At 34.4% G+C, this 24,202-nt stretch overlaps 5 protein-coding genes across 5 annotated transcripts; 2 read left to right on the forward strand and 3 right to left on the reverse strand.

Moving 5' to 3' along the window:
• Nucleotides 1-1,597: 1,597 nt before the first annotated feature.
• On the forward strand, nucleotides 1,598-2,961 carry LOC121221009 (cationic peroxidase 1). The gene is made up of 3 exons (XM_041101306.1): nucleotides 1,598-1,820; nucleotides 1,928-2,122; nucleotides 2,223-2,961. Exons 1-3 carry the CDS (start codon nucleotides 1,614-1,616, stop codon nucleotides 2,769-2,771), a joined length of 951 nt encoding a protein of 316 aa, XP_040957240.1. The 5' UTR covers nucleotides 1,598-1,613; the 3' UTR covers nucleotides 2,772-2,961.
• A 1,460-nt stretch (nucleotides 2,962-4,421) lies between these two features.
• LOC121220788 (cationic peroxidase 1) lies at nucleotides 4,422-5,605 on the forward strand. The gene is made up of 2 exons (XM_041100259.1): nucleotides 4,422-4,898; nucleotides 4,998-5,605. Exons 1-2 carry the CDS (start codon nucleotides 4,422-4,424, stop codon nucleotides 5,544-5,546), a joined length of 1,026 nt encoding a protein of 341 aa, XP_040956193.1. The 3' UTR covers nucleotides 5,547-5,605.
• A 2,411-nt stretch (nucleotides 5,606-8,016) lies between these two features.
• On the reverse strand, nucleotides 8,017-9,176 carry LOC121221010 (cationic peroxidase 1). The gene is made up of 3 exons (XM_041101307.1): nucleotides 8,934-9,176; nucleotides 8,664-8,858; nucleotides 8,017-8,565 (listed from the first exon to the last, which is right to left on the reverse strand). The coding sequence occupies exons 1-3, from the start codon at nucleotides 9,144-9,146 to the stop codon at nucleotides 8,017-8,019; spliced, it is 957 nt and encodes a 318-aa protein (XP_040957241.1). The 5' UTR covers nucleotides 9,147-9,176.
• Nucleotides 9,177-16,045: 6,869 nt separating this feature from the next.
• LOC107928492 (peroxidase P7) lies at nucleotides 16,046-17,172 on the reverse strand. Its single transcript, XM_016859730.2, has 3 exons — nucleotides 16,963-17,172; nucleotides 16,693-16,887; nucleotides 16,046-16,594 (listed from the first exon to the last, which is right to left on the reverse strand). The coding sequence occupies exons 1-3, from the start codon at nucleotides 17,167-17,169 to the stop codon at nucleotides 16,046-16,048; spliced, it is 951 nt and encodes a 316-aa protein (XP_016715219.2). The 5' UTR covers nucleotides 17,170-17,172.
• A 5,270-nt stretch (nucleotides 17,173-22,442) lies between these two features.
• On the reverse strand, nucleotides 22,443-24,143 carry LOC107928583 (CBL-interacting serine/threonine-protein kinase 14). The gene has a single exon (XM_016859835.2). It carries the CDS (start codon nucleotides 23,836-23,838, stop codon nucleotides 22,531-22,533), a length of 1,308 nt encoding a protein of 435 aa, XP_016715324.1. The 5' UTR covers nucleotides 23,839-24,143; the 3' UTR covers nucleotides 22,443-22,530.
• Between the last annotated feature and the right edge of the window lie 59 nt (nucleotides 24,144-24,202).

The following is a 24,202-nucleotide window of genomic DNA, read 5'->3' on the forward strand; positions in this document are numbered from 1 at the left end:
TTGAGAATTCTTAAGGAATTCTATTTGTTTGTAATACTTTGGAGATAGTAAAGTTATCATCTGGTGTTAGTGCCCGAGGACGTAGGTATAATTTATCGAACCTCGTTAAATCTCTTGTGTTCTTTCTTGTCCTATTTTTCTTTCAATATTTGAGGGTATAATAGTAGTATTTAATTGTGCTATTAAATTACTATAGAAGGGATATTCTGTCTAAGGAAAGACTTGGTATTTAAGAGATCCATGTGATCCACCTCTCTTCCCTGGGAATTGAACTTTGTGTGATTTTTTAGTACAATAATTTACACGCTTCCGACCCTATTGGAACAACAAATTAAACATCCTCTCAATATGGGATTTAATGAGCCAATAACCATCAATTCTCCACCTATAGCGAGTTTATCAATCCTACTCAATTTCCTAAGTCTTTCACTCTTCAAACTATGTAAAGTCATTTCAACATTGCCTCTAAATGCGCTCTCACGTGTCATACACTTGGATGTGTTTAAACTTGATGTTGAAAAAATATTAGAACGAAAATAGAACTCGAGAAGAAATAAGGTAAGGAAAGAAGAAATGACAAAACCAATCTCCCTATTTTGCTTTTCATTTCTCAACCAATCTCACATGTTTAATGTTTTAGTGTATATAGTATTTGAATTAAAAACATAAAAAAAGATACATATAATTTATAAGTGTTAAAATAACAATATTAAATGTTGCGGCAAGTAGAATAAAGTCAGAGTGCACATCCACGTTTAAATAATAAAAAAATTCCTTCTTATTTCAAATGGATCGATGCAAAATCATTGAAGTGACTCAGGTTCTGTCATCTGTAATTTAGCTTTAGCATACCAACATATAAACAGGTCCATGATTTAATTGGTTGCAACTGTGTAAAAACATGAGAAAAAAACTTATATAATACATTTGTGTTAAAATAGATATAAAATAAAGAGTAATTTCTCTTAGAAGAAATCATTGAAAGAACAAAATTGAAGCTGCCAGCAGCCAAAGCTGAAGAAAGCCCCCAAGTACTTAGTTTAATCAGCACATGCTCTCGCTGTTGAGAACGAGGAACAACGTAGATAGAGACGTAAGTAGGAAGTACATTAAAGAATGGTATGAATCTGTCAGTTAAAATAACAGTAATAATTTTGTTTGCAGAAGTCATCACAACTCATCCATCCACAGTAAGTTATTATTACCCAATAATGATAAGAACAATTTACAGTTTCGACTGATGCTCATTGTAAGTTTTAGTTTCTACTATTTGTGATTCATTATACCTAACACTAACGAACGTGATTAAAAAATATAATATTTTAGAGGAGAATGGAGTAGCAGCCTCGTGTGTTTTATTATAGTTTAAAAAAGAGGTGGGTCAATATTAAACAGCCAGCAAACCCCTATGAAGTAGTAAACAAAAGCTACTTTTAAGAAACAAGGAAACAGTCTAATCATTGATTTGCACAAGTCCAAAGCTAACAAATTCATTCATGCATGCACTTCTTCCATGTAATTCCTCCCTCCTACGTACGTTTCTTATCTATAAATTACCACCCAGACTCGCAACAAACAACATAACACAACACCAACCTCATCAAGATTAAGCCATGGTTTCCCCCACCAATTTCCTTCTTCACGCCTTCCTTTGGTTGGCTCTTGCAGCTACTGCTTTTTCCTTATCTCCCAACTTTTATCACAATGTTTGTCCCCAAGCTTTGCCTGCCATCAAGAGAGTAGTGGAGGCCGCTGTCCACAAGGAGCGCCGCATGGGTGCTTCTTTACTGCGTCTTCACTTCCATGACTGCTTCGTTAATGTATGTTCATTCATTTCAGAAACAGTGATATTACATTATATTATACTAATAATGTCTAAGTTCCATGCATATATTCTCATCCAGAACTAATCTTCGGTCTATTGCAGGGTTGTGACGGTTCACTTCTTTTGGATTCTACATCTTCTTTCGAAACCGAGAAAAATGCTCGTGGAAATTTGAATTCTGTTCGAGGGTTTGAAGTTGTTGACCAAATTAAGGCCGAAGTGGATAGAGTTTGCAGACGCCCTGTAGTCTCTTGTGCTGATATCTTAGCTGTGGCTGCTCGAGATTCGGTAGTTGCGGTAATATTCAATACTTTGATTTTTTATTATTATTGTCTAATATACTTATCAGTTCATACGCCTAGAAAGTCATTTCTAAATGAAAACTAAATTGTTGTAGCTTGGAGGTCCAACATGGAAGGTTCGTTTGGGTAGAAGAGACTCGACCACAGCTAGCAGGACATTAGCAGACAGCGTGCTTCCTTCAGCATCAATGGATCTCCCTGCGTTGATCAACAACTTCAAGAACCAGGGCTTGAACAAGAGAGATCTTGTAGCTCTCTCCGGTGGCCACACCATCGGATTGTCACAATGCGTTATCTTTAGGAACAGGATTTACAATGCTACCAATATTGATCCTGCTTTTGCCAAAGAGTGTAGAGCAACTTGCCCACGCACCGGGGGGAACACTAACCTTGCTCCTTTTGACCCAACCCCTGCACGCTTTGACACCGCATACTTCAAGAACCTAGTGAAGGAAAGGGGACTACTCACCTCTGATCAAGCACTTTTCAGTGGTGGGTCGACTGATAAACTTGTAGAGACTTACAGCAAGAATCCTGATGCTTTCTGGGTTGATTTCGGGAACTCTATGATTAGGATGGGCAACATCAAGCCTTTGACTGGAAAGCAAGGACAAATTCGTGTCAACTGTAGGAAGGTGAATTAATGAATCTGCTATGATATTTATCGATTGTCCAATTAATCAAATTTCACCACTTTGTTGTTAATTATTGTATTAATTGTTGTGGAAATTAAAGCACATGAAAGAAATGTTAGAGTATGTGACTCGTATCGTTTGGTTCATTTCATTGTAATCATTGAACAATATAAAAATGACAATAAAAATCTTTAGATTATTTTCTCTCTCTTTTCAACCAATTGAAGGACCAGCGTTAAAATATGAAGATGAATACAATTTTTAATGCGTTCCTTTTTATTTTTATTTTTCCAAGTTTGGAATTTAATTGAATTTAGTTCGGTCGGAGGTCAGTTAATGATTTTTTAAAATTTCAATTACCGGTTAATTCAATTCGAAACCGGATAAATAACTAAATTAACGAAAATAAATAATACATATTATATGTAATATGTATACCCCACCCCCAGAATATAAATAATTAATATATGTAGTATTTCTAATATCTTATTTCAAATTGAATTATAGTAAAAGTATGAGGACTAAAGTGTAATTTAACCATAAAAGAGAAATGGTAGAAAAGTATATAATTATTTTATTTCAAATACCCTTGGGAACATATTGATATTTAAAGATGAAAAATTAGGGTATAGACTATATTGTAATTGAAAAGAGGTTAGAGGGATTTAGAGTGGAATTTTACCATTAGAGGGATCATGTGTGGGTTTGGTTGAATTTATTTTGGTTCAAGTGTAATGAAAATGAAAGTTTCGTGCAAATATATTTTGATTATTAGTTTGATCGTGCGTTGTAAAATTTTATTTCAATTGTAGCTATTTAGATATGTTCATTATAATTGTATTTGTAACTCAAGAAAAACACTAAAAAATTGAATATTTCTTGAATTTTTATTAAAAAATATAACATTAACGCTCAAATATAAGAGTTATGAAGACAAAATTAGAGTTCATATATTAAGTCGGTTTAGAGATTTATCTCATATTCTCATTATTTTATAAAGTCATAATAAAATTTTTACTTAATTTTATCATCTTAGCTCAATTTAATCTAGTTGCGTATCTATAACGCAAGTTGTTATGATTGTATTTTTGTAGTTATATTGTCGATTCCCATTGGGTCTTTTAATAAAATTTTATTTTGAATAGGTAATATACTCGTAATGACATCCACGACCAGAAAGATTGAAATTAAGAAGGAAAAGACAAAACCGTTAGAAAAGAAAAGCGTGACCGCGGAAGCCGCCAGCAGCCAAGGCTGAAGAACCAACTCTCAAGCCTCCGACTATTTATTTATTCAGTTTTTGAGGTATCCAAGTATTTATTTAATTAGAATAGCACATTGTTTCACCAAAATTTTATGATTACAGTAAAAAGAGGAGATTGGAGCAGCAGCCTCATGTCGCTTAAACTTAAAAAAAAAAAAAAAGAGATGGAATATTGGTTGTAGCTTTGTTGAACAGCCAGCCCTTTTGAGAAAGTACATAAAAGCTCCCGAAAGAAGCAGTCTAATTAATCATTAATTTGCTAACTTACAAATTCATGCACTTCTTCTACGTACGTCTCTATCTATAAATCATGACACCCACCACCACCGCAGCACAAACCTCATCAAGTTTAAGCTACTTCAATTAACCCATCTTACGCACTCCTCCTCATGGGCATGGCTCCCCGCTTTAACTTCCTCCTCCATGCATTTCTCTGCTTGGCTCTTGCAACCACCTCTTTTTCCTTATCTCCCAAATTTTATGACAATCTTTGTCCCCAAGCTTTGCCTGCCATCAAGAGAATCGTTGAGGCTGCTGTCCACCGGGAACCCCGGATGGGAGCTTCTTTACTTCGTCTTCACTTCCACGACTGCTTCGTTAATGTAACTTCCTTCCTTCATACAACTATTCTGTGTATGCCTAAGAATGGTCTTGAGCTAATATTCCTTGTATTTCAGGGTTGCGACGGTTCACTACTTTTGGATTCTACGTCAGCTTTCGAAACCGAGAAAAATGCTCGTGGTAATTTCAATTCTGTAAGAGGGTTTGAAGTTGTAGACCAAATTAAGGCTGAAGTGGATAGAGTATGTGGACGCCCTGTGGTCTCTTGTGCTGATATCTTAGCAGTGGCTGCTCGAGATTCAGTACTTGTGGTAATGTCAAGTTCTTTTATTTTTTTTATTGTGAAAAATGTGTCTACTGCGTTACGTAAAAAAGAAAATATTTCTAAATCAAAATTAATATGGTTGTAGCTCGGAGGTCCGACATGGAAGGTTCGTTTGGGTAGAAGAGACTCAACCACAGCTAGCAGGGCTTTAGCAGACAGTGTGCTTCCATCAGCATCAATGGATCTCCCCGCTTTGATCAGCAACTTCAAGAACCAGGGCTTGAACACAAGAGATCTCGTAGCTCTCTCCGGTGGCCACACCGTCGGATTGTCACAATGTGTTATCTTTAGGAACAGGATTTACAATGCTACCAATATTGATCCTACTTTTGCCAAAGAGCGTAGAGTAACTTGCCCACAAACCGGTGGAAACACTAATCTCGCTCCTTTTGACCCAACACCTGCTCGATTCGACACTGCATACTTCAAGAACTTGGTGAAGGAAAGGGGGCTACTCACCTCTGATCAAGCACTTTTCAGTGGTGGGTCGACCGATAAACTTGTAGAGACTTACAGCAAGAATTCCGATGCTTTTTGGGTTGATTTTGGAAAGTCTATGATTAAGATGGGTAACATCAAGCCTTTGACGGGAAATCAAGGACAAATTCGTGTCAACTGCAGAAAGGTGAATTAATGAATATGTTTTCAATGTTTAATTTTCATTGTTTAGTTGTTCATTGTTGCGGAAATTAAATTATGTACCTTGTATCATTTAATTCATTTCATTGTAATCATTGAAAAATAAAAATAAATTTTATATTGAATAGCAGATTGACCATTGAATTATTGAAATGTTAGCGTTTGTGGAATAGTAATATTAAAATACGGAAGAATTCCGAAAATGTTAAATTTTATGATCACAACCATTTTCTTCCGCGGCTATTTCGGCACTATTTGAATTCCTGATAACAACGTAGCTGACCTGGACAATGATATTAGATTTTGCATCAGCAAGAGAATCCCTTAAATTTTGAGCTTGAGCAGGTCCCTCAAACAAGTTTGTTAGCAGTTAGTAACTTGAAGCTTATATCCCTATACTTACATTCAGATATATCGAATAAAGGTAAGCTTACAGGTACTTCATTAAACAGCAACCCATGTTGCAGGGGCAACAATATTTTATATACAGCTATTACAAGAAGCAAAATACGTTAGCAAGTACCTTTTGTTTCCTTAGTTGAGTGAAGATGCAAAGCATTTTATACGACAAGACATGGATACCACAAACAAAAAACTATATAACACAACGCACACGATGCTATGTAAGGATCAAACCAGAGGCAAATTGAGAGGCCTTGTACCCATCAAATGAAAAAATTGTTATATATTTATTTCTAAAGTGATGAAATTATAAATAAATACAAAATAAAATTACACGAAATATTTTATAATTCAATTCAGCTCTCTGGATCAAATAATGGTCCTATTTAGCAACCGACTAATAGCTAATTGTTGATTGTAGTGACTGGTTTGACCGATTAATTCTATTAACTTATTTGATCAACTTATTCTATTAATTTTTTATTTAAAAATGTTTGAAAAACTTATGTCACATGTTATTGTTGTATTAATTTGTTTATAATACTTTAGTCTATTGGGTGAAATTATTGAAATAAAACATTATTACCAAGGAATTAAAATATAAATTATAGAAATTAATTAGTGAATATTTTTAAAAATTTAAATAAACAATTTTTTTAATTTCCTTATTTGCAAATATTAACCTTGTGAAAAATGATAAATATTAATAGTGCATTAATATAATTGTAAACTATATTCTTAGTGATACTTATGTCAAGTACTTAGTATGTAAATTAGTGATAATTATGTCACACTCTGAATAAATTTATCAAATAGCATATTTCAATTAATATAAAGTTGCATAAAAAATCATTTTACACAAGTAAATTGAAAATAAATTAATAATACATAAATATTAAATGATGAATGGGCTTGATTGAAAATTTCTCACGGCAATATTGATTTTTGTAAATTCACGATAGAGGTTTTTTTTTTGAATTTTACTTAAAACTTTGGAGGTGAAAGTGAAAATGGAAGGATAGAGGCTATTGATATCTTGATATCTTGACACCCCTATTAGGTTTGAGAGCATGTGACAAATGGAGTAATTTTTTAATAGGATCAGACATATCATTCCACATATTTCATTCTTAATCAGTTATTGAAAAAAATTGACTATTTAACGTTTTTTGTTTCGAAAGTTTTAACTCAACAAGTTTCTATAAACTTCCATTAACCTAACGCTACAATTACAAAATTTGACTACTCAATCTTCCATTTATACTTAAATCAACTAAAAAATATTCAACAGCACACCCAATATTTATATTTACTCGGCTTGTGAACGAGACATAATGATGCATACACGAATTGCAATGTCTAATATATACAAGAGTGGAAAAGTCATAAAAGCCCAAATATAAATAAAACGAAAATAAAGCCTTAGAAAAAAAAGGAAAAAATATTGTGGGGGTTTGGTACCTGGGAGCCCCAACCAATAACACCAATCTGCTTAATCCCTTTGAAAGCATCAGGCAGCAACTTAAACAAATGTCTTCCTCCTCTCACAATGTACTTCAAAAAAAACCAAATCAATAAGCTCTCCAAATGAGATCACAAATAAAAATGAAATAAAATAAAACCCACCTCGTGGTGACGCCAGCGAGGGAGACTTTCTATTTCTTGAAGACACAAGTGTGGAAATCGAGAGATGTGTGGCTTTGAGAGGCCATAGCTGAGACGCAGCAATTGAGTAGTCATTGTGGTTGGTTTGAGAGAACTCAAAGGTATTTCAATATCAAAAAAATCAATTCTTGTGTCAATCTCTTTGGTGGAAATGAGAAAATACATTGTATTCATTTTCATATTTTAACAGTAATCTTACAATTAGTTGTGAGGAGTAAACTTTAAATTTTTTATTTTTATTTTTCAATGATTACAATGAAATGAACCAAACTATACGAGTCACATACTCTAACATTTCTTTCATGTGCTTTAATTTCCACAACAATGAACGCAACAATTAACAACAAAGCAATGAAAATTAATCAAATGGACAGTCGATAAATAGCACAACATATTCATTAATTCACCTTTCTGCAGTTGACACGAATTTGTCCTTGATTTCCTGTCAAAGGCTTGATGTTACCCATCTTAATCATAGACTTTCCAAAATCAACCCAAAAAGCATCGGAATTCTTGCTGTAAGTCTCTACAAGTTTATCGGTCGACCCACCACTGAAAAGTGCTTGATCAGAGGTGAGTAGCCCCCTTTCCTTCACCAAGTTCTTGAAGTATGCAGTGTCGAATCGAGCAGGTGTTGGGTCAAAAGGAGCGAGATTAGTGTTTCCACCGGTTCGTGGGCAAGTTACTCTACGCTCTTTGGCAAAAGTAGGATCAATATTGGTAGCATTGTAAATCCTGTTCCTAAAGATAACACATTGTGACAATCCGACGGTGTGGCCACCGGAGAGAGCTACGAGATCTCTTGTGTTCAAGCCCTGGTTCTTGAAGTTGCTGATCAAAACGGGGAGATCCATTGATGCTGATGGAAGCACACTGTCTGCTAAAGCCCTGCTAGTTGTGGTTGAGTCTCTTCTACCCAAACGAACCTTCCATGTCGGACCTCCGAGCTACAACCATATTAATTTTAATTTAGAAATATTTTCTTTTTACGTAACGCAGTAGACACATTTTTCACAATAAAAAAAATAAAAGAACTTGACATTACCGCAAGTACTGAATCTCGAGCAGCCACTGCTAAGATATCAGCACAAGAGACCACAGGGCGTCCACATACTCTATCCACTTCAGCCTTAATTTGGTCTACAACTTCAAACCCTCTTACAGAATTGAAATTACCACGAGCATTTTTCTCGGTTTCGAAAGCTGACGTAGAATCCAAAAGTAGTGAACCGTCGCAACCCTGAAATACAAGGAATATTAGCTCAAGACCATTCTTAGGCATACACAGAATAGTTGTATGAAGGAAGGAAGTTACATTAACGAAGCAGTCGTGGAAGTGAAGACGAAGTAAAGAAGCTCCCATCCGGGGTTCCCGGTGGACAGCAGCCTCAACGATTCTCTTGATGGCAGGCAAAGCTTGGGGACAAAGATTGTCATAAAATTTGGGAGATAAGGAAAAAGAGGTGGTTGCAAGAGCCAAGCAGAGAAATGCATGGAGGAGGAAGTTAAAGCGGGGAGCCATGCCCATGAGGAGGAGTGCGTAAGATGGGTTAATTGAAGTAGCTTAAACTTGATGAGGTTTGTGCTGCGGTGGTGGTAGGTGTCATGATTTATAGATAGAGACGTACGTAGAAGAAGTGCATGAATTTGTAAGTTAGCAAATTAATGATTAATTAGACTGCTTCTTTCGGGAGCTTTTATTTACTTTCTCAAAAGGGCTGGCTGTTCAACAAAGCTACAACCAATATTCCATCTCTTTTTTTTTTTAAGTTTAAGCGACATGAGGTTGCTGCTCCAATCTTCTCTTTTTACTGTAATCATAAAATTTTGGTGAAACAATGTGCTATTCTAATTAAATAAATACTTGGATACCTCAAAAACTGAATAAATAAATAGTCAGAGGCTTGAGAGTTGGTTCTTCAGCCTTGGCTGCTGGCGGCTTCCGCGGTCACGCTTTTCTTTTCTAACGGTTTTGTCTTTTCCTTTGTTGCGCGGAAGCGTGTGAAAGAGTAAAATTATTGTACTGAAAAATCACACTAAGTTCAATTCCCAGGAAAGAGAGGTGGATCACGAGAATCGCTTACATACCAGATCTTTCCTAGCCAGAATATCCCTCTATCGTAATTTAATAGCACAATAAATCACTACAATGACACTTGCAAAATATGCAGAACAAAAAAATAAAGAACACTAGAATTTAACGAGGTTCAGCAAATTTTGCCTACGTCCTCGGGCACTACCAAATATATTTCACTCCAAAAATACAAGTGAAAGTTTACAAATAGGGAGAGAGAACAATTGCCTTAAGTAGAGAATGGCAAGTGTGGGATGAAGAAAGTAAGAGATGGTTAGGCCTATTTATAGTTGAGGTTTAAGGATCAACTTGCAATGTCCCTATACAATTAGGGACCAAAATTGCAATTATCCCATGCCAACTTTTAACCCAACTTGCCAACCAATCTTACTTTCTACTTTCGGTGCCTTTCGGTGCCAACTTTCTGCCACTATTCATCTTTGAAAAGTCAAAGATTGTAGGTATCCAATAATCTCCAACTTGAAGATTTGATTAGGATAATCTTATCTTCACACAATTCTTTCTGCCTTTGACAACAATACTTGATAGTGCCTTCTTCAACTGTTAAACTTGCAGGATATTGATCAAGTTCAAACAATGTTCGAACTTGGTTGTTGTTACCACCTTGGTCATCATATCTGCGGGATTATCTGCAGTCTTGATCTTCTGAAGACAAATTTTCCCCTCTTCAATAATTTCCCGCACGAAATGGAATCGTACGTCGATATGTTTTGTACGTGCATGATAGACTTGATTCTTTGCTAAATGAATAGCACTTTGACTATCACAATACACGTTAATATGCGCCTGAACCAACCCCAAGGTTTTAGCCATACCTTGTAACCAAATAGCCTCCTTTACAGCCTCTGTTACAGCCATGTATTCGGCTTCTGTGGTTGACAATGCAACTGTAGACTGTAGTGTAGACTTCCAACTTATTTGTCCTCCACCAAGTGTAAACACATAACTGGTGGTTGATCTTCGCTTGTCCAAATCACCGGTATAGTCAGAATCAACGTACCCAATAACACCTTTACCAAGTGTATTATCCTGCTTGAACAGTAATCCAACATCCACGGTCTTCTGAATATACCGTAGAATCCATTTCACAGCTTGCCAATGTCCTTTTCCAGGATTATGCATATACCTGCTCACTATACTAACTGCCTGTGAAATGTCGGGTCTTGTACACACCATTGCATACATCAAGCTACCCACTGCATTAGAATACGGAACTTGCAACATGTATTCTCGTTCCGTATTCGTCGAAGGAGATAGTTGTGCAGAAAGCTTGAAATGAGAAGCCAACGGGGTACTTACAGGTTTGGTCTGCTCGTTCATGCCAAACTGCTGTAGTACTTTCTTCAAATACTGCTTCTGAGACAAGCTAACTCTGCCATGAGCTCTATCTCTACATATTTTCATGCCAAGAATCTTCTTAGCTTCACCTAGATCTTTCATCTCAAACTCGAGATTGAGTTGAGTCTTCAATCTCTCAATCTCAACTTTGCTCTTGATGCTATCAACATATCATCAACATATAAGAGCAAGTATATGAAAGTTCCTTCTTGTAGCTTCTGAAAATATACGCAATGATCAAATTTACTTCTTGTGTACCTTTGCCCTTTCATGAACTGATCAAATCGCTTGTACCACTGCCTCGGAGATTGTTTCAATCCATAAAGCGACTTTGTCAGTTTGTAAACCCAATTTTCTTTATCAGCAACATTGAATCCATCAGGCTGAGTCATATAGATTTCCTCTTCCAAATCACCGTGTAAAAATACTGTCTTCACATCAAGCTGAACTAGTTCAAGATCGTATTGCGCAACCAAGGCTAGCAAAATTCGAATAGACGAATGCTTCACAACTGGAGAAAACACTTCATTGTAGTCTATTCCTTCTTTCTGAGCGTAACCCTTTGCTACCAATCTAGCCTTGTATCGAATTTCATTTTTACCAGGAAATCCTTCCTTCTTTGCATATACCCATTTGCATCCAATTGCCTTCTTTCCCTTGGGCAGTCTCACCAACTCCCAAGTCCTATTTTTATGAAGAGACTGCATTTCTTCATTCATAGCTTGCTTCCACTTTACACCATCAGAGTTACTTATTGCTTCTGTGTAAGTGGAAGGAACATCATCATCTGCAATTGGAAGTGCATAGGCCACCATATCATCAAAGCGAGCAGGCTTACGAATCTCTCTTCTTGGCCTCCTATATGCAATTGAATCTTGTTGCTGTAGAAGTTCTTGGGTCGAAACTTCTTCATCATTTGTTCTTTCAATATTAGCTGGATCATCATTAACCTTTTCAAACTCCACCTGCTGCAAAGTACTACTGGTTTTGTCATCCTTTTGTGAATCATCGTTCTTCATCATGGTTGATTCATCAAAAGTTACATCTCTACTGAAAATAATCTTCCTTGTATCAGGACACCAGAGACGGTATCCTTTTACACCACCAGTTATACCCATGAATAATGCTTTCTTTGCTCTTGGGTCTAACTTAGATTCTTTTACATGATAATATGCAGTGGAACCAAAAACATGTAAAGAATCATAATCAGTAGCAGGTTTACCAGTCCACATCTCCATAGGAGTTTTTCCATTTATTGCAGCTGATGGCAATCGGTTAATTAGATGGCACGCATATGTAACTGCCTCAGCCCAAAATTCCTTGCCCAATCCAGCATTGGACAACATACATCGAACTTTCTCCAGTATAGTCCGATTCATGCGTTCTGCCACCCCATTCTGCTGTGGTGTATCTCGAACAGTGAAGTGTCGCACAATGCCCTCATCTTGACATACTTGTAGAAATGGATCATTTTTGTACTCAGTACCATTATCTGATCGAAGTCGTTTGACCTTTCGACCTGTCTGAGTCTCCACCATCTTCTTCCACTTCAGAAATGCATCCAAAACTTCATTTTTTCTTTTCATTAGATACACCCATACTTTTCTTGAATAATCATCAAGAAAAGTGACAAAATAGTGCATACCTCCCAAAGAAGCCACTTTGGTAGGTCCCCACACATCACTGTGAACATAGTCCAGAATTCATTTCGTATTGTGAATTGCTGAACCAAATTTTACCCTCGTCTGCTTGCCCAGAACACAATGTTCACAGAATTCCAATTTGCAAGAATTTGCACCTTTCAACAAGCCTTGCTTCACCAAAGTCTGCAAAGCTTTTTCACCAGCATGTCCCAATCGCCTATGCCATAACCTGGTAGCCTCTGAATCTGTATCTTTCGCAGAAGCTGTTGATGTTGATCCAATAACTGTACTTCCATTTAAATAGTACAAGTTATTTCTTCTAGTGCCTTTCATCACCGTCAATACCCCAGCTACTACCTTTAGTAATCCATCTCTCAAAGTGATTGTGAGCCCTTTAGATTCTAGGGCCCCTAATGAGATGAGATTTTTCTTCAAGCTGGGTACATAGCGAACATCTGTCAGAACTTGGATTGAGCCGTCATGGTTCTTCAATTTGATTGTACCTACACCCATTGTCTTACAGGCACTATCATTGCCCATAAAAACAACTCCACCTTCTAGTTCTTCAAGACTAGAAAACCAGTCCTTATTAGGACACATATGGTAAGTACATCCCGAATCCAATATCCACTCATCCGTTTGACATGCCATTGCCATGCCAACCAAGCTAAAGTTTGACTCCTCGTCATGCTCCGCTACACATGCATTAGAAATAGACTTGCCCTTTTGTAACTTAGGACAATTCTTTTTCCAATGCCCTTTCTCACGACAAAAGGCACATTCATCTTTGGCGGGTCTCCCTTTGGACTTACCCCTTCTACCAGGTTTGCTACTGTGTGAACGACCTATTACTGTTAAGACTTCTGCAGTTGTATCTCTGTGATCTCTTTTATCTTTCTTTCAAGTCTCAGATCTATACAACGCACTACAGACTGCATCAAATGTGATTGAATCTTTCCCATGAAGCAATGTGGTGGTAAGATGATCATATTCATCAGGAAGGGAATTCAACAACAATAATGCCTTGTCTTCATCTTCAAATTTCTCATCCAAATTTAGCAAGTCTGCTAAAATTTTATTGAATGAGTTCACATGGTCATTCATCGACATACCGGGTGCATACGTGAACCGAAAAAGTTTCTTTTTCATATAAAGCCTATTTTCAAGACTTTTCGTTAGAAACTTTTCTTCCAATGTATCCCACAGCTTCTTCGCTGATGTCTCCCTCATGACGGAGTACTTCTGCTCTTTGGCCAAACATAGGCGGATTGTACCACACGCCTGTCTATTGATCTTGGCCCACTCCTTGTCATCCATCTTGTCAGGTTTTTCTTCAAGGGCTATATCCAGCTCTTGCTGACATAAGACATCCAGGATCTCACACTGCCACATACCAAAATTATTGGTACCGTCAAATTTCTCTACTTCAAATTTTGCATTTGTCACAGTAGTCCTTGCTGATGACGATGCTGCTGCCATTTTTCTCCTCAATCCCAACTACTGTATACGTGAACAGTATCGTATACGTGAATAGTGCCGTATACGTGAATAGTACCGTAAACGGTCGTATTCTCCAAGTACGAACTTGGCTCTGATACCAATTGTTGCGCGGAAGCGTGTGAAAGAGTAAAATTATTGTACTGAAAAATCACACTAAGTTCAATTCCCAGGAAAGAGAGGTGGATCACGAGGATCGCTTACATACCAGATCTTTCCTAGCCAGAATATCTCTCTATCGTAATTTAATAGCACAATAAATCACTACAATGACACTTGCAAAATTGCAGAACAAAAAAATAAAGAACACTAGAATTTAACGAGGTTCAGCAAATTTTGCCTACGTCCTCGGGCACTACCAAATATATTTCACTCCAAAAATACAAGTGAAAGTTTACAAATAGGGAGAGAGAACAATTGCCTTAAGTAGAGAATGGCAAGTGTGGGATGAAGAAAGTAAGAGATGGTTAGGCCTATTTATAGTTGAGGTTTAAGGATCAACTTGCAATGTCCCTATACAATTAGGGACCAAAATTACAATTATCCCATGCCAACTTTTAACCCAACTTGCCAACCAATCTTACTTTCTACTTTCGATTCCTTTCGGTGCCAACTTTCTGCCACTATTCATCTTTGAAAAGTCAAAGATTGTAGGTATCCAATATCCTTTTTAATTTCAATATTTCTGGTCGTGGATGTCATTACGAGTGTATTACCTATTCAAAATAAAATTTTATTAAAAGACCCAATGGGAATCGACAATATAACTACAAAAATACAATCATAACAACTTGCGTTATAGACACGCAACTAGATTAAATTGAGCTAAGATGATAAAATTAAGTAAAAATTTTATTATGACTTTATAAAATAATGAGAATATGAGATAAATCTCTAAACCGACTTAATGTATGAATTCTAATTTTGTCTTCATAACTCTTATATTTGAGCGTTAATGTTATATTTTTTAATAAAAATTCAAGAAATATTCAATTTTTTAGTGTTTTTCTTGAGTTACAAATACAATTATAATGAACATATCTAAATAGCTACAATTGAAATAAAATTTTACAACGCACGATCAAACTAATAATCAAAATATATTTGCACGAAACTTTCATTTTCATTACACTTGAACCAAAATAAATTCAACCAAACCCACACATGATCCCTCTAATAGTAAAATTCCACTCTAAATCCCTCTAACCTCTTTTCAATTACAATATAGTCTATACCCTAATTTTTCATCTTTAAATATCAATATGTTCCCAAGGGTATTTGAAATAAAATAATTATATACTTTTCTACCATTTCTCTTTTATGGTTAAATTACACTTTAGTCCTCATACTTTTACTATAATTCAATTTGAAATAAGATATTAGAAATACTACATATATTAATTATTTATATTCTGGGGGTGGGGTATACATATTACATGTAATATGTATTATTTATTTTCGTTAATTTAGTTAATTATCCGATTTCGAATTGAATTAACCGGTAATTGAAATTCTAAAAAATCATTAACTGACCTCCAACTGAACTAAATTCAATTAAATTCCAAACTTGGAAAAATAAAAATAAAAAGGAACGCGTTAAAAATTGTATTCATCTTCATATTTTAACGCTGGTCCTTCAATTGGTTGAAAAGAGAGAGAGAAAATAATCTAAAGATTTTTATTTTCATTTTTATATTGTTTAATGATTACAATGAAATGAACCAAACGATACGAGTCACATACTCTAACATTTCTTTCATGTGCTTTAATTTCCACAACAATTAATACAATAATTAACAACAAAGTGGTGAAATTTGATTAATTGGACAGTCGATAAATATCATAGCAGATTCATTAATTCACCTTTCTACAGTTGACACGAATTTGTCCTTGCTTTCCAGTCAAAGGCTTGATGTTGCCCATCCTAATCATAGACTTGCCGAAATCAACCCAGAAAGCATCAGGATTCTTGCTGTAAGTCTCTACAAGTTTATCAGTCGACCCTCCACTGAAAAGTGCTTGATCAGAGGTGAGCAGTCCCCTTTCCTTCACTAGGTTCTTGAAGTATGCGGTGTCAAAGCGTGCAGGGGTTGGGTCAAAAGGAGCAAGGTTAGTGTTCCCCCCGGTGCGTGGGCAAGTTGCTCTACGCTCTTTGGCAAAAGCAGGATCAATACTGGTAGCATTGTAAATCCTGTTCCTAAAGATAACGCATTGTGACAATCCGATGGTGTGCCCACCAGAGAGAGCTACAAGATCTCTCTTATTCAAGCCCTGGTTCTTGAAGTTGTTGATCAACGCAGGGAGATCCATTGATGCTGAAGGAAGCACGCTGTCTGCTAATGTCCTGCTAGCTGTGGTCGAGTCTCTTCTACCCAAACGAACCTTCCATGTTGGACCTCCGAGCTACAACCATAGTAATTTTGATTTAGAAATATTTTCTTTTTACATAACGCAATAGGCACATTTTTCACAATAAAAAAAATTAAAGAATTTGGCATTACCGCAAGTACTGAATCTCGAGCAGCCACTACTAATATATCAGCACAAGAGACCACAGGGCGTCCACATACTCGATCCACTTCAGCCTTAATTTGGTCTACAACTTCAAAACCTCTCACAGAATTGAAATTACCACGAGCATTTTTCTCGGTTTCGAAAGCAGACGTAGAATCCAAAAGTAGTGAACCGTCGCAACCCTGGAATACAAAGAAGATTAGCTCAAGATCATTGTAAGGCATACACAGAATAGTTGTATGAAGGAAGGAAGTTACATTAACGAAGCAGTCGTGGAAGTGAAGACGAAGTAAAGAAGCTCCCATCCGGGGTTCCCGGTGGACAGCAGCCTCAACGATTCTCTTGATGGCAGGCAAAGCTTGGGGACAAAGATTGTCATAAAATTTGGGAGATAAGGAAAAAGAGGTGGTTGCAAGAGCCAAGCAGAGAAATGCATGGAGGAGGAAGTTAAAGCGGGGAGCCATGCCCATGAGGAGGAGTGTCTAAGATGGGTTAATTGAGGTAGCTTAAACTTGATGAGGTTTGTGTTGCGGTGGTGGTGGGTGTCATGATTTATAGATAGAGACGTACGTAGAAGACGTGCATGAATTTGATAGTTTTGGACTTGTGCAAATTAATGATTAGACTGCTTCTTTCAGGAGCTTTTTTTTACTTTCTCAAAGGGCTGGCTGTTCAACAAAGCTACAACCAGTATTCCATCTCTTTTTTTAAAAGAGTTTAAGCGACATGAGGCTGCTGCTCCAATCCCCTCTTTTACTATAATCATTTTCTTAATACTCCAATTGTAAAATAATTAAAAAATCAATTGTCTTTATTGGATAGTTAGCCCAATTGAAAATTGGGGCCAATATTATACAGCCCATGTACCAGTAACTTGTATTTTTTGAAAGCTTAGCCCAATTGGAAGTTGTGACCTAAATACAGCTTATCTACAACTCCAACATTGTATGAAGTCTTTTCTTTAAAACGGTTAATACTTGCTGTTAATCCTTTTACATGTATAAATTTAGAGATTTAATCTCTACACTTTAAAAGTTAAAATTTCAATCCTCCTGCCCTTTTCAACTTAAAAATCATAATCCAATCAATTTATCATGTTTATTTTCTTTCAATCATATGCTATGCAATATTTAATAAATTTGATAGAAAATACTTTATGATTTTAGATATTAGACTGCTATTTTCAAACAAAAAATAAAAATAAAAACTAAATCTCAAATTTTATTAAAATACAATAACTAATAACATAATTTAGGGATTTGGAATTTTTTGTCATATGAATTGTGATTACCATTTACAAACTATATAAAATGAGGAATCTTTAAAAAGAATATAATAAAACCCACACCTTCATGTGGAACAGAAACAAAATCAGATCTAAACGACAGCTATTTAATGTAGCATGAATTCATGAGTAGCCATAAAGACGATTCATTTGTTTAATTTTCATAATTGATATACCTCATGAATTATATAAAAAAAAAATCACCCAATAATATACTCCTTCCTTTCTCTTCACTTACTCTGCCTTTTTTTTTGGGTCTAATTATAGATTTTTAGTTTGTATTTCTCTTCTTTATGCTCTTCTTCTTCAAAATGTTATAAAAATAAATAATTTATTTAAAATAGAGAAATTTAAATATTAAAATATGAGATAATATTTTATGCATTGTTGGTGCATAAATATATACACCACAATTCCTCGTATTACTAATAAGTAATATATTTAAAAAATTGAATAAATTTTTTAATAAATACCTAAAATTTATTTAAACATTACTTATAATTTTTCATCTTTATTTCTTAATAATAATACTAAACTTTTAACCCAAGGTTGTAATTTTTTTGAAGAAAACCTATATCGAAAGAAGACAATTCTTTTAATTTTATTTTTAATTAGGTCAAAATATAATTTATATTATTTTTAATAATACTAAACCTCAAATATGGACTACAAAATAGACATAAAATATTAAAAAATAATTAAAGCTTTTTTTAAGCGTACTCATCCTTTTAATTATTGAATGAAAACGTGATTTTTTTTTTCTTGAAAACGTCAAAAGTTGGGTGTTTTAATTTGATTGGGTTAGGCAAAATTTTGACCCAAACTTAAACAATCCCTTTTGAAAATTTTTAATTTTTATATTTTTATGAATTTTTATAATATTTTTATATTTTAAATTTAGAATCATGATTAAATTGATAAAAATGTGTAAATATTTGGGTTTAATTTGTTAATTCTTTTAAAAGCAAAATTAAACTGATAGAATGTGTAAAATTTTAAAGGCTAAATTTATTATTATATCAATCAAAAGAAAGTCATGTCAACCTTCTATTTGATGACCAGATGCATTTTAACCATGGAATAACTAAAATTTGAAGTTAATGGAGTGATTCTTAATTTGATACCTAAATTCTTTTTTGGTCTAATTTGGTATTTGAACTTGACATTTTTTCTTAATTTGGTACTTAAACTTTTTTAGTCCAATTTGACACTTGAACTTGACTCTTTTTTCTAATTTGGTACCTAATCTTTTTTTTGTTCAAATTGGCATCTAATCATGTCAAACATTATACAAATTACTCCAATATGCTAACAATGTTGTTTCTTTTTTATGAGGTGGCAAAAATAATCAATGTATAATCGACATGTGGCAGATGACATGACATTTCTTCATGGTATTTTAAATGTTCAATTACTTTAAGTTCAATTTATTTATTTCATTTTATAAATTTAAACTAATGAATTTATTTTATTTTAGATTTCTAAAATTCTTATTTTTCTTATTTAATATTAATTCATTAATCATAACTCAATGCATAAAATTTTAACGCGAATTTTCTTTAATATTGACAAATTTTTTTAGAATAACACAGATTTTAAACACCATTAGTATTTGGAGTAATTTATATAGCATTTAACAAGTTTAGATATCAAATTAAACTTAAAAAATAACTTAGATATCAAATTGAAAAAATTAAATTAAATACCCAATTAAAAAAATGTCAAATTCAATTACGAAATGTTATATTAAACCTAAAAAATTCAATAACCAAAACAAAAGTGCCTCAAACTTGAATCACTACCTAATAGATTTGCTTTGAATCTTGATGTGTTTGACTCTAAAATTGTGGTAATACTCTCTAGCCCCAAAAGTTTAAAAGGGAAAAAAGAAGAAGAATTAAGTACTCACCTTTTGCAACGAGTGAGTGAGAGAGAGAATGTCGCTTTTGATAAAGACCTTCACTTACCTATCAATTATCAATACATTTACAAATGTTATTTGAATTAATTATTGGTAATGACCTCATTAAGAAATGAGTATCTTTAAAGCTTTTTAATCTCAATTATTGCCAAATGACGTATTTGTTACTAATTAAGTATTCATTTATTTATAGTTATAGATGCTTCTATGTGTCCTGCCCACTTGAAGTTAAAACTCAAACCTACTTAATTACTAATTAACAATAATATATTAAATATATGATATTTGTCAATTGAGTTTGCAAAAAGACATGAGTTTGAGTGCGTTGAAACGCATTATTCTTCTATTTGAAGGTTGTGAGGAACTATGAATATATATACTAACAACCTAATATGTATGAGATAAAACATTCGGATTCTTCCCGTTTCAATGCTTCTTTTGGTTAAATATGCTTGTCAATAGGGTCTTCCATAACAATATTCATATTTGAGTAGAGGGGTAGCTAAGGAATTTAGCCTAATAATTTAAATCCTTCTAAAATGAACTTTTTAATTTTATCCTTCAAAGTTTTATAAATTTATTTTAGTCCCTCAATTTCAATTTCCTTGCTTAGCCCTCAACCCCACCACATGTATTTAGATATGGGTAGGTTCTTAATCTAGATTTTATTTTAGATTCAAATCTCACTACGCAAATCTTATCCAAATTCATTTTGATCTAAATCTAGATATATTTCTATTATCGACTTATTCGTTTATGCTCCTAAATAGTTTATTTAATATGTTTTAAATTTTTAAATAAATTAAAAATTATTAGTAATAAATAATAAATCGAATTATGCTTAGACTTGAAGTTTCGATCTAAGCCCCCTATTTTATAAACAAGTTAAAAATAAACTTTTATTTTAGCCCTCTATCAATAAAATAAAATTTTGAATTTATATTTGATATATTAATAATATGTATATACATTATAATTCAATTAAATGATGACAACTAGTTATTTGTTTTTTAAAACTTAAAAAAATTAATGAGTTGATGTAATAGATTATTAGATTTAAGGCTCCTTTAGATGACGTTTACTTTTAATAAGGTGCGCTTATTTTTTTTTTTGGTCTTACGCTACAGCATCGTTATACTATCTAATTTCATCACAATTATTATTTTTACATTAATCACAGATAAATAAACTGTCTATTCAAAATAAATAAACTGTCTATTCAAAATATGCATTCAAATATTTAGGCATCTTTTAAGGTTATCTTTTCTAATTTCTATATATTACTGAACAAATTAGGTAAATGTATGATTTGAAAAGACCACACAACATTTTCTTTTAATCAAATTTAGACCATCAAGTTAAACATGCGTGTCGGCTCCCTTTAACTTCAAATAAAATTAATAAATTTATATATTTACGTTACATTTATCTTATTTTATATTGTTTATAATTATATCCAAAATATTATATACTCAGAATTTTAAATTGCAGCTTATTCGTGGAGCAATCCGAATTGGTATCATAGCTATATGAAAAAAAAAATTATATACATTTATACAAGTTTTACGATATAAATTTCATATTTTTATATTTTTGTCATATTCATATTTTATAAAATAAAACAAAATAATAAAAATAGAGAAATAACCAATCGAGCTTTATGTCTCTTTCTCAGGAATTGGTGTGAGGAATTCTCTTACAGATAATCACAAATTTTAATGATTAAAGTGAATGGATGGAGATTTTCTAATAAAATAAAATGTCCAAAAAAACCAACAATTGAATTATGACCACACCCTTATGTTCCTTGTGGGCACCTTTCTTTCATCCTCTCATTAAATGTCATCTTTTACAAAAAGGTATTTTATTGGTTACTTTTTGTTGTTAAATATTTTACATAAATGGTTTAGCCCGATTTTAAAAATTTTAGTCCAGCTAAATGATAATTATTAAATTTATAAAATTGTTTTATTTATAAAATTTGTCGTATCAAATATATTATTGTATATATTATTTTTCACCTATTACGGACAAAAAATCAGTTAATAGATTTAACAACTGCCGTTTGTATTAAAATTAAAAGTTTGAAATTTAAAAAATATAATCACTAAAAATATCCAATTAGCGAACAAGACTAAATCTATAACTTTAATACAAGACTAATGGCATAATTTAACCAAACATATTTAAATGTTATCATTGAGTTAAGATTAAAATTTCAAAATTTAGAACATATAAAAATTAAAATACAAATACATAAATACAAAATTTTTATAACTTTAGGTATAATCCCTCCCTCCCTACTTCAATTATTGGGAATAACCCCATGTTTGATTAATCAAAATTTAGAGTACAAATACAAATATAATTATAAATAATATATTTTAAAATTTTAAGCTAAAATAATTTTTTTTTTAAAAAGTGCATTATTGAAAAATGTTAGAAAACTCCTTGGGTTCAAATTTGAAGATTTACGTTTATATTTGAGAGAATTTGATAAAATGATTCACCTCAAAAAAATAAACATGCAATAAGACAAAAACCATTATTAAGTAAATATATATTACAGCCACCGAGATCAATCTTTTCCGACCGGCGGTTCTCGGCTTTGAACTAAAGTTATTCTGAAACATGCACCGCTTCCGTTTCGTATATGATATCGGAAAGTCTTGGCCTTAACTTATGTTTCCAAACATCACTGTTTGGCTCAACGTTAATCTCCCGCCACCGTATCTCCGCCACCACCAAAATTTCCGTCAGCTGATGAATATCTACGGTGAGAATCAAATTACTATCCTGCCCTTCCAAATAGATCCCTCTCTCTTTCCTTTTCTTCGCCTTCACGTTCTCGATTTTCCGGAACTCTTCTTCGATTCTCAGTATTATCCTTTCCGGTTTCTCCCCCGATACGAACTGTTCTCTCCGGGCCGAAAAGTCGGCGTCGTTGAATAAACCGGAGAGGTCGAAACCGGTCGAAAATGAGATTATATGGAAGGCGTTTAAGCACTTGGTGCTCTGGATATCCCCTTTCAATTCAAAATCCTCCGCGTTGAATTTGGTTTCTTTGTAACCTTTCTTGAACCAGGGATCGGTGATGATTTCATCGACGGTGATCCTTGTTTCAGGATTAGTGTCCAGAAGCCGGCTTAAAAATCGCCGGAGATCTGGAGACGTCCATTTCGGGAACCGGAATTCGCCTTTATAAATACGACGATACATCACCATCAGATTGGGGTCGTTGAACGGTAGGTATCCAGCGTGGAGAACATACAAAACGATGCCGCATGACCAGACGTCGACTTTGGCGCCGTCGTATCCTTTCTTCGCCAGAATCTCCGGCGCCACGTACGCTGGAGTACCGCATAAAGTATGGAGGAGGCCGTCGGGTCGGATCTGATCCGTAACCGCACTAAGTCCGAAATCTGTTATTTTCAAGTTCCAGTTCTCGTCGAGAAGGAGATTCTCCGGCTTCAAATCGCGGTGGAACACGCCCCTTGAATGACAAAACCGGACGGCGGAGATCAACTGCTGGAAATACCGACGGCTGAGATCTTCACTGAAACGACCCCTGGAAATCCTCGTGAACAATTCCCCGCCTTTGGCGAATTCCATGACGAAATAAACCTTAGTCTTGGTAGCCAAAACCTCGATGAGCTTGACGATGTTAGGGTGGCGCAACCGGCGCATGATAGCGATCTCCCTCTTAACATGTGCCATGAACCCGCCTTTTAAAACCTTCTTCTTGCTGACGGCCTTGATGGCCACGCTCTGCCCGGAGTCGACGTCGCGCGCGTGGTAAACCTTTGCGAAAGCCCCACATCCCAGCAACTTCCCAAGCTCGTATTTCCCGAACAGGGTTGCTTCCGATGAGAGCTCCGGCAAATCACCAGTTCTACTGGAGCTGGCAGTGTCTCCAGTGTCTGCCATTGTCTTTTTTTTCTTTTCTTTTTTTTTTTGTTACATTCAATGATTCAAGGACCGAAAATTAAAACGTAGTTGAACTTAATAATTGAGATTGAAAAGAGGATAAGAAGAAGAAGAAGAAGAAGAAGAAGAAGAAGAAAGAGGGAAGAGGGAAGAGAGAAGTTTGAACTGAAAATATGATTGGGGGACAATTGGATAATGGGTAAGATTGAGTTGCTTCAGTGGTAATGCATTTTCGAAGCTATTTATCTATGGCGGATGCCGTATTCTTTTGTCCTGTGGTGAAGTAGACATGGGTTTTTGAATATTCTTCACGACTAAAATAATAAAAAGAATAATTAATAAGTTGTTTTAATAAATCAATATT

The sequence above is a fragment of the Gossypium hirsutum genome, chromosome D09 (genome assembly GCF_007990345.1).
Source record: "Gossypium hirsutum isolate 1008001.06 chromosome D09, Gossypium_hirsutum_v2.1, whole genome shotgun sequence".
NCBI classification, from domain to species: domain Eukaryota; kingdom Viridiplantae; phylum Streptophyta; class Magnoliopsida; order Malvales; family Malvaceae; genus Gossypium; species Gossypium hirsutum.

What these genes read in the sequence shown, in the direction of transcription:
- LOC121221009 (XM_041101306.1), top strand. Translation starts at nt 1,614, where the DNA reads ATGGTTTCCCCCACCAATTTCCTTCTTCACGCCTTCCTTTGGTTGGCT. An exon ending in TCCATGACTGCTTCGTTAAT is followed by an intron (nt 1,821 to 1,927) that starts GTATGTTCATTC and finishes GGTCTATTGCAG; the next exon opens with GGTTGTGACGGTTCACTTCT. An exon ending in CTCGAGATTCGGTAGTTGCG is followed by an intron (nt 2,123 to 2,222) that starts GTAATATTCAAT and finishes AAATTGTTGTAG; the next exon opens with CTTGGAGGTCCAACATGGAA.
- LOC107928583 (XM_016859835.2), bottom strand. Translation starts at nt 23,838, where the DNA reads ATGGCAGACACTGGAGACACTGCCAGCTCCAGTAGAACTGGTGATTTG.
- LOC121220788 (XM_041100259.1), top strand. Translation starts at nt 4,422, where the DNA reads ATGGCTCCCCGCTTTAACTTCCTCCTCCATGCATTTCTCTGCTTGGCT. An exon ending in CTCGAGATTCAGTACTTGTG is followed by an intron (nt 4,899 to 4,997) that starts GTAATGTCAAGT and finishes ATATGGTTGTAG; the next exon opens with CTCGGAGGTCCGACATGGAA.
- LOC121221010 (XM_041101307.1), bottom strand. Translation starts at nt 9,146, where the DNA reads ATGGGCATGGCTCCCCGCTTTAACTTCCTCCTCCATGCATTTCTCTGC. An exon ending in TCCACGACTGCTTCGTTAAT is followed by an intron (nt 8,859 to 8,933) that starts GTAACTTCCTTC and finishes CTTGTATTTCAG; the next exon opens with GGTTGCGACGGTTCACTACT. An exon ending in CTCGAGATTCAGTACTTGCG is followed by an intron (nt 8,566 to 8,663) that starts GTAATGTCAAGT and finishes ATATGGTTGTAG; the next exon opens with CTCGGAGGTCCGACATGGAA.
- LOC107928492 (XM_016859730.2), bottom strand. Translation starts at nt 17,169, where the DNA reads ATGGCTCCCCGCTTTAACTTCCTCCTCCATGCATTTCTCTGCTTGGCT. An exon ending in TCCACGACTGCTTCGTTAAT is followed by an intron (nt 16,888 to 16,962) that starts GTAACTTCCTTC and finishes TTTGTATTCCAG; the next exon opens with GGTTGCGACGGTTCACTACT. An exon ending in CTCGAGATTCAGTACTTGCG is followed by an intron (nt 16,595 to 16,692) that starts GTAATGCCAAAT and finishes CTATGGTTGTAG; the next exon opens with CTCGGAGGTCCAACATGGAA.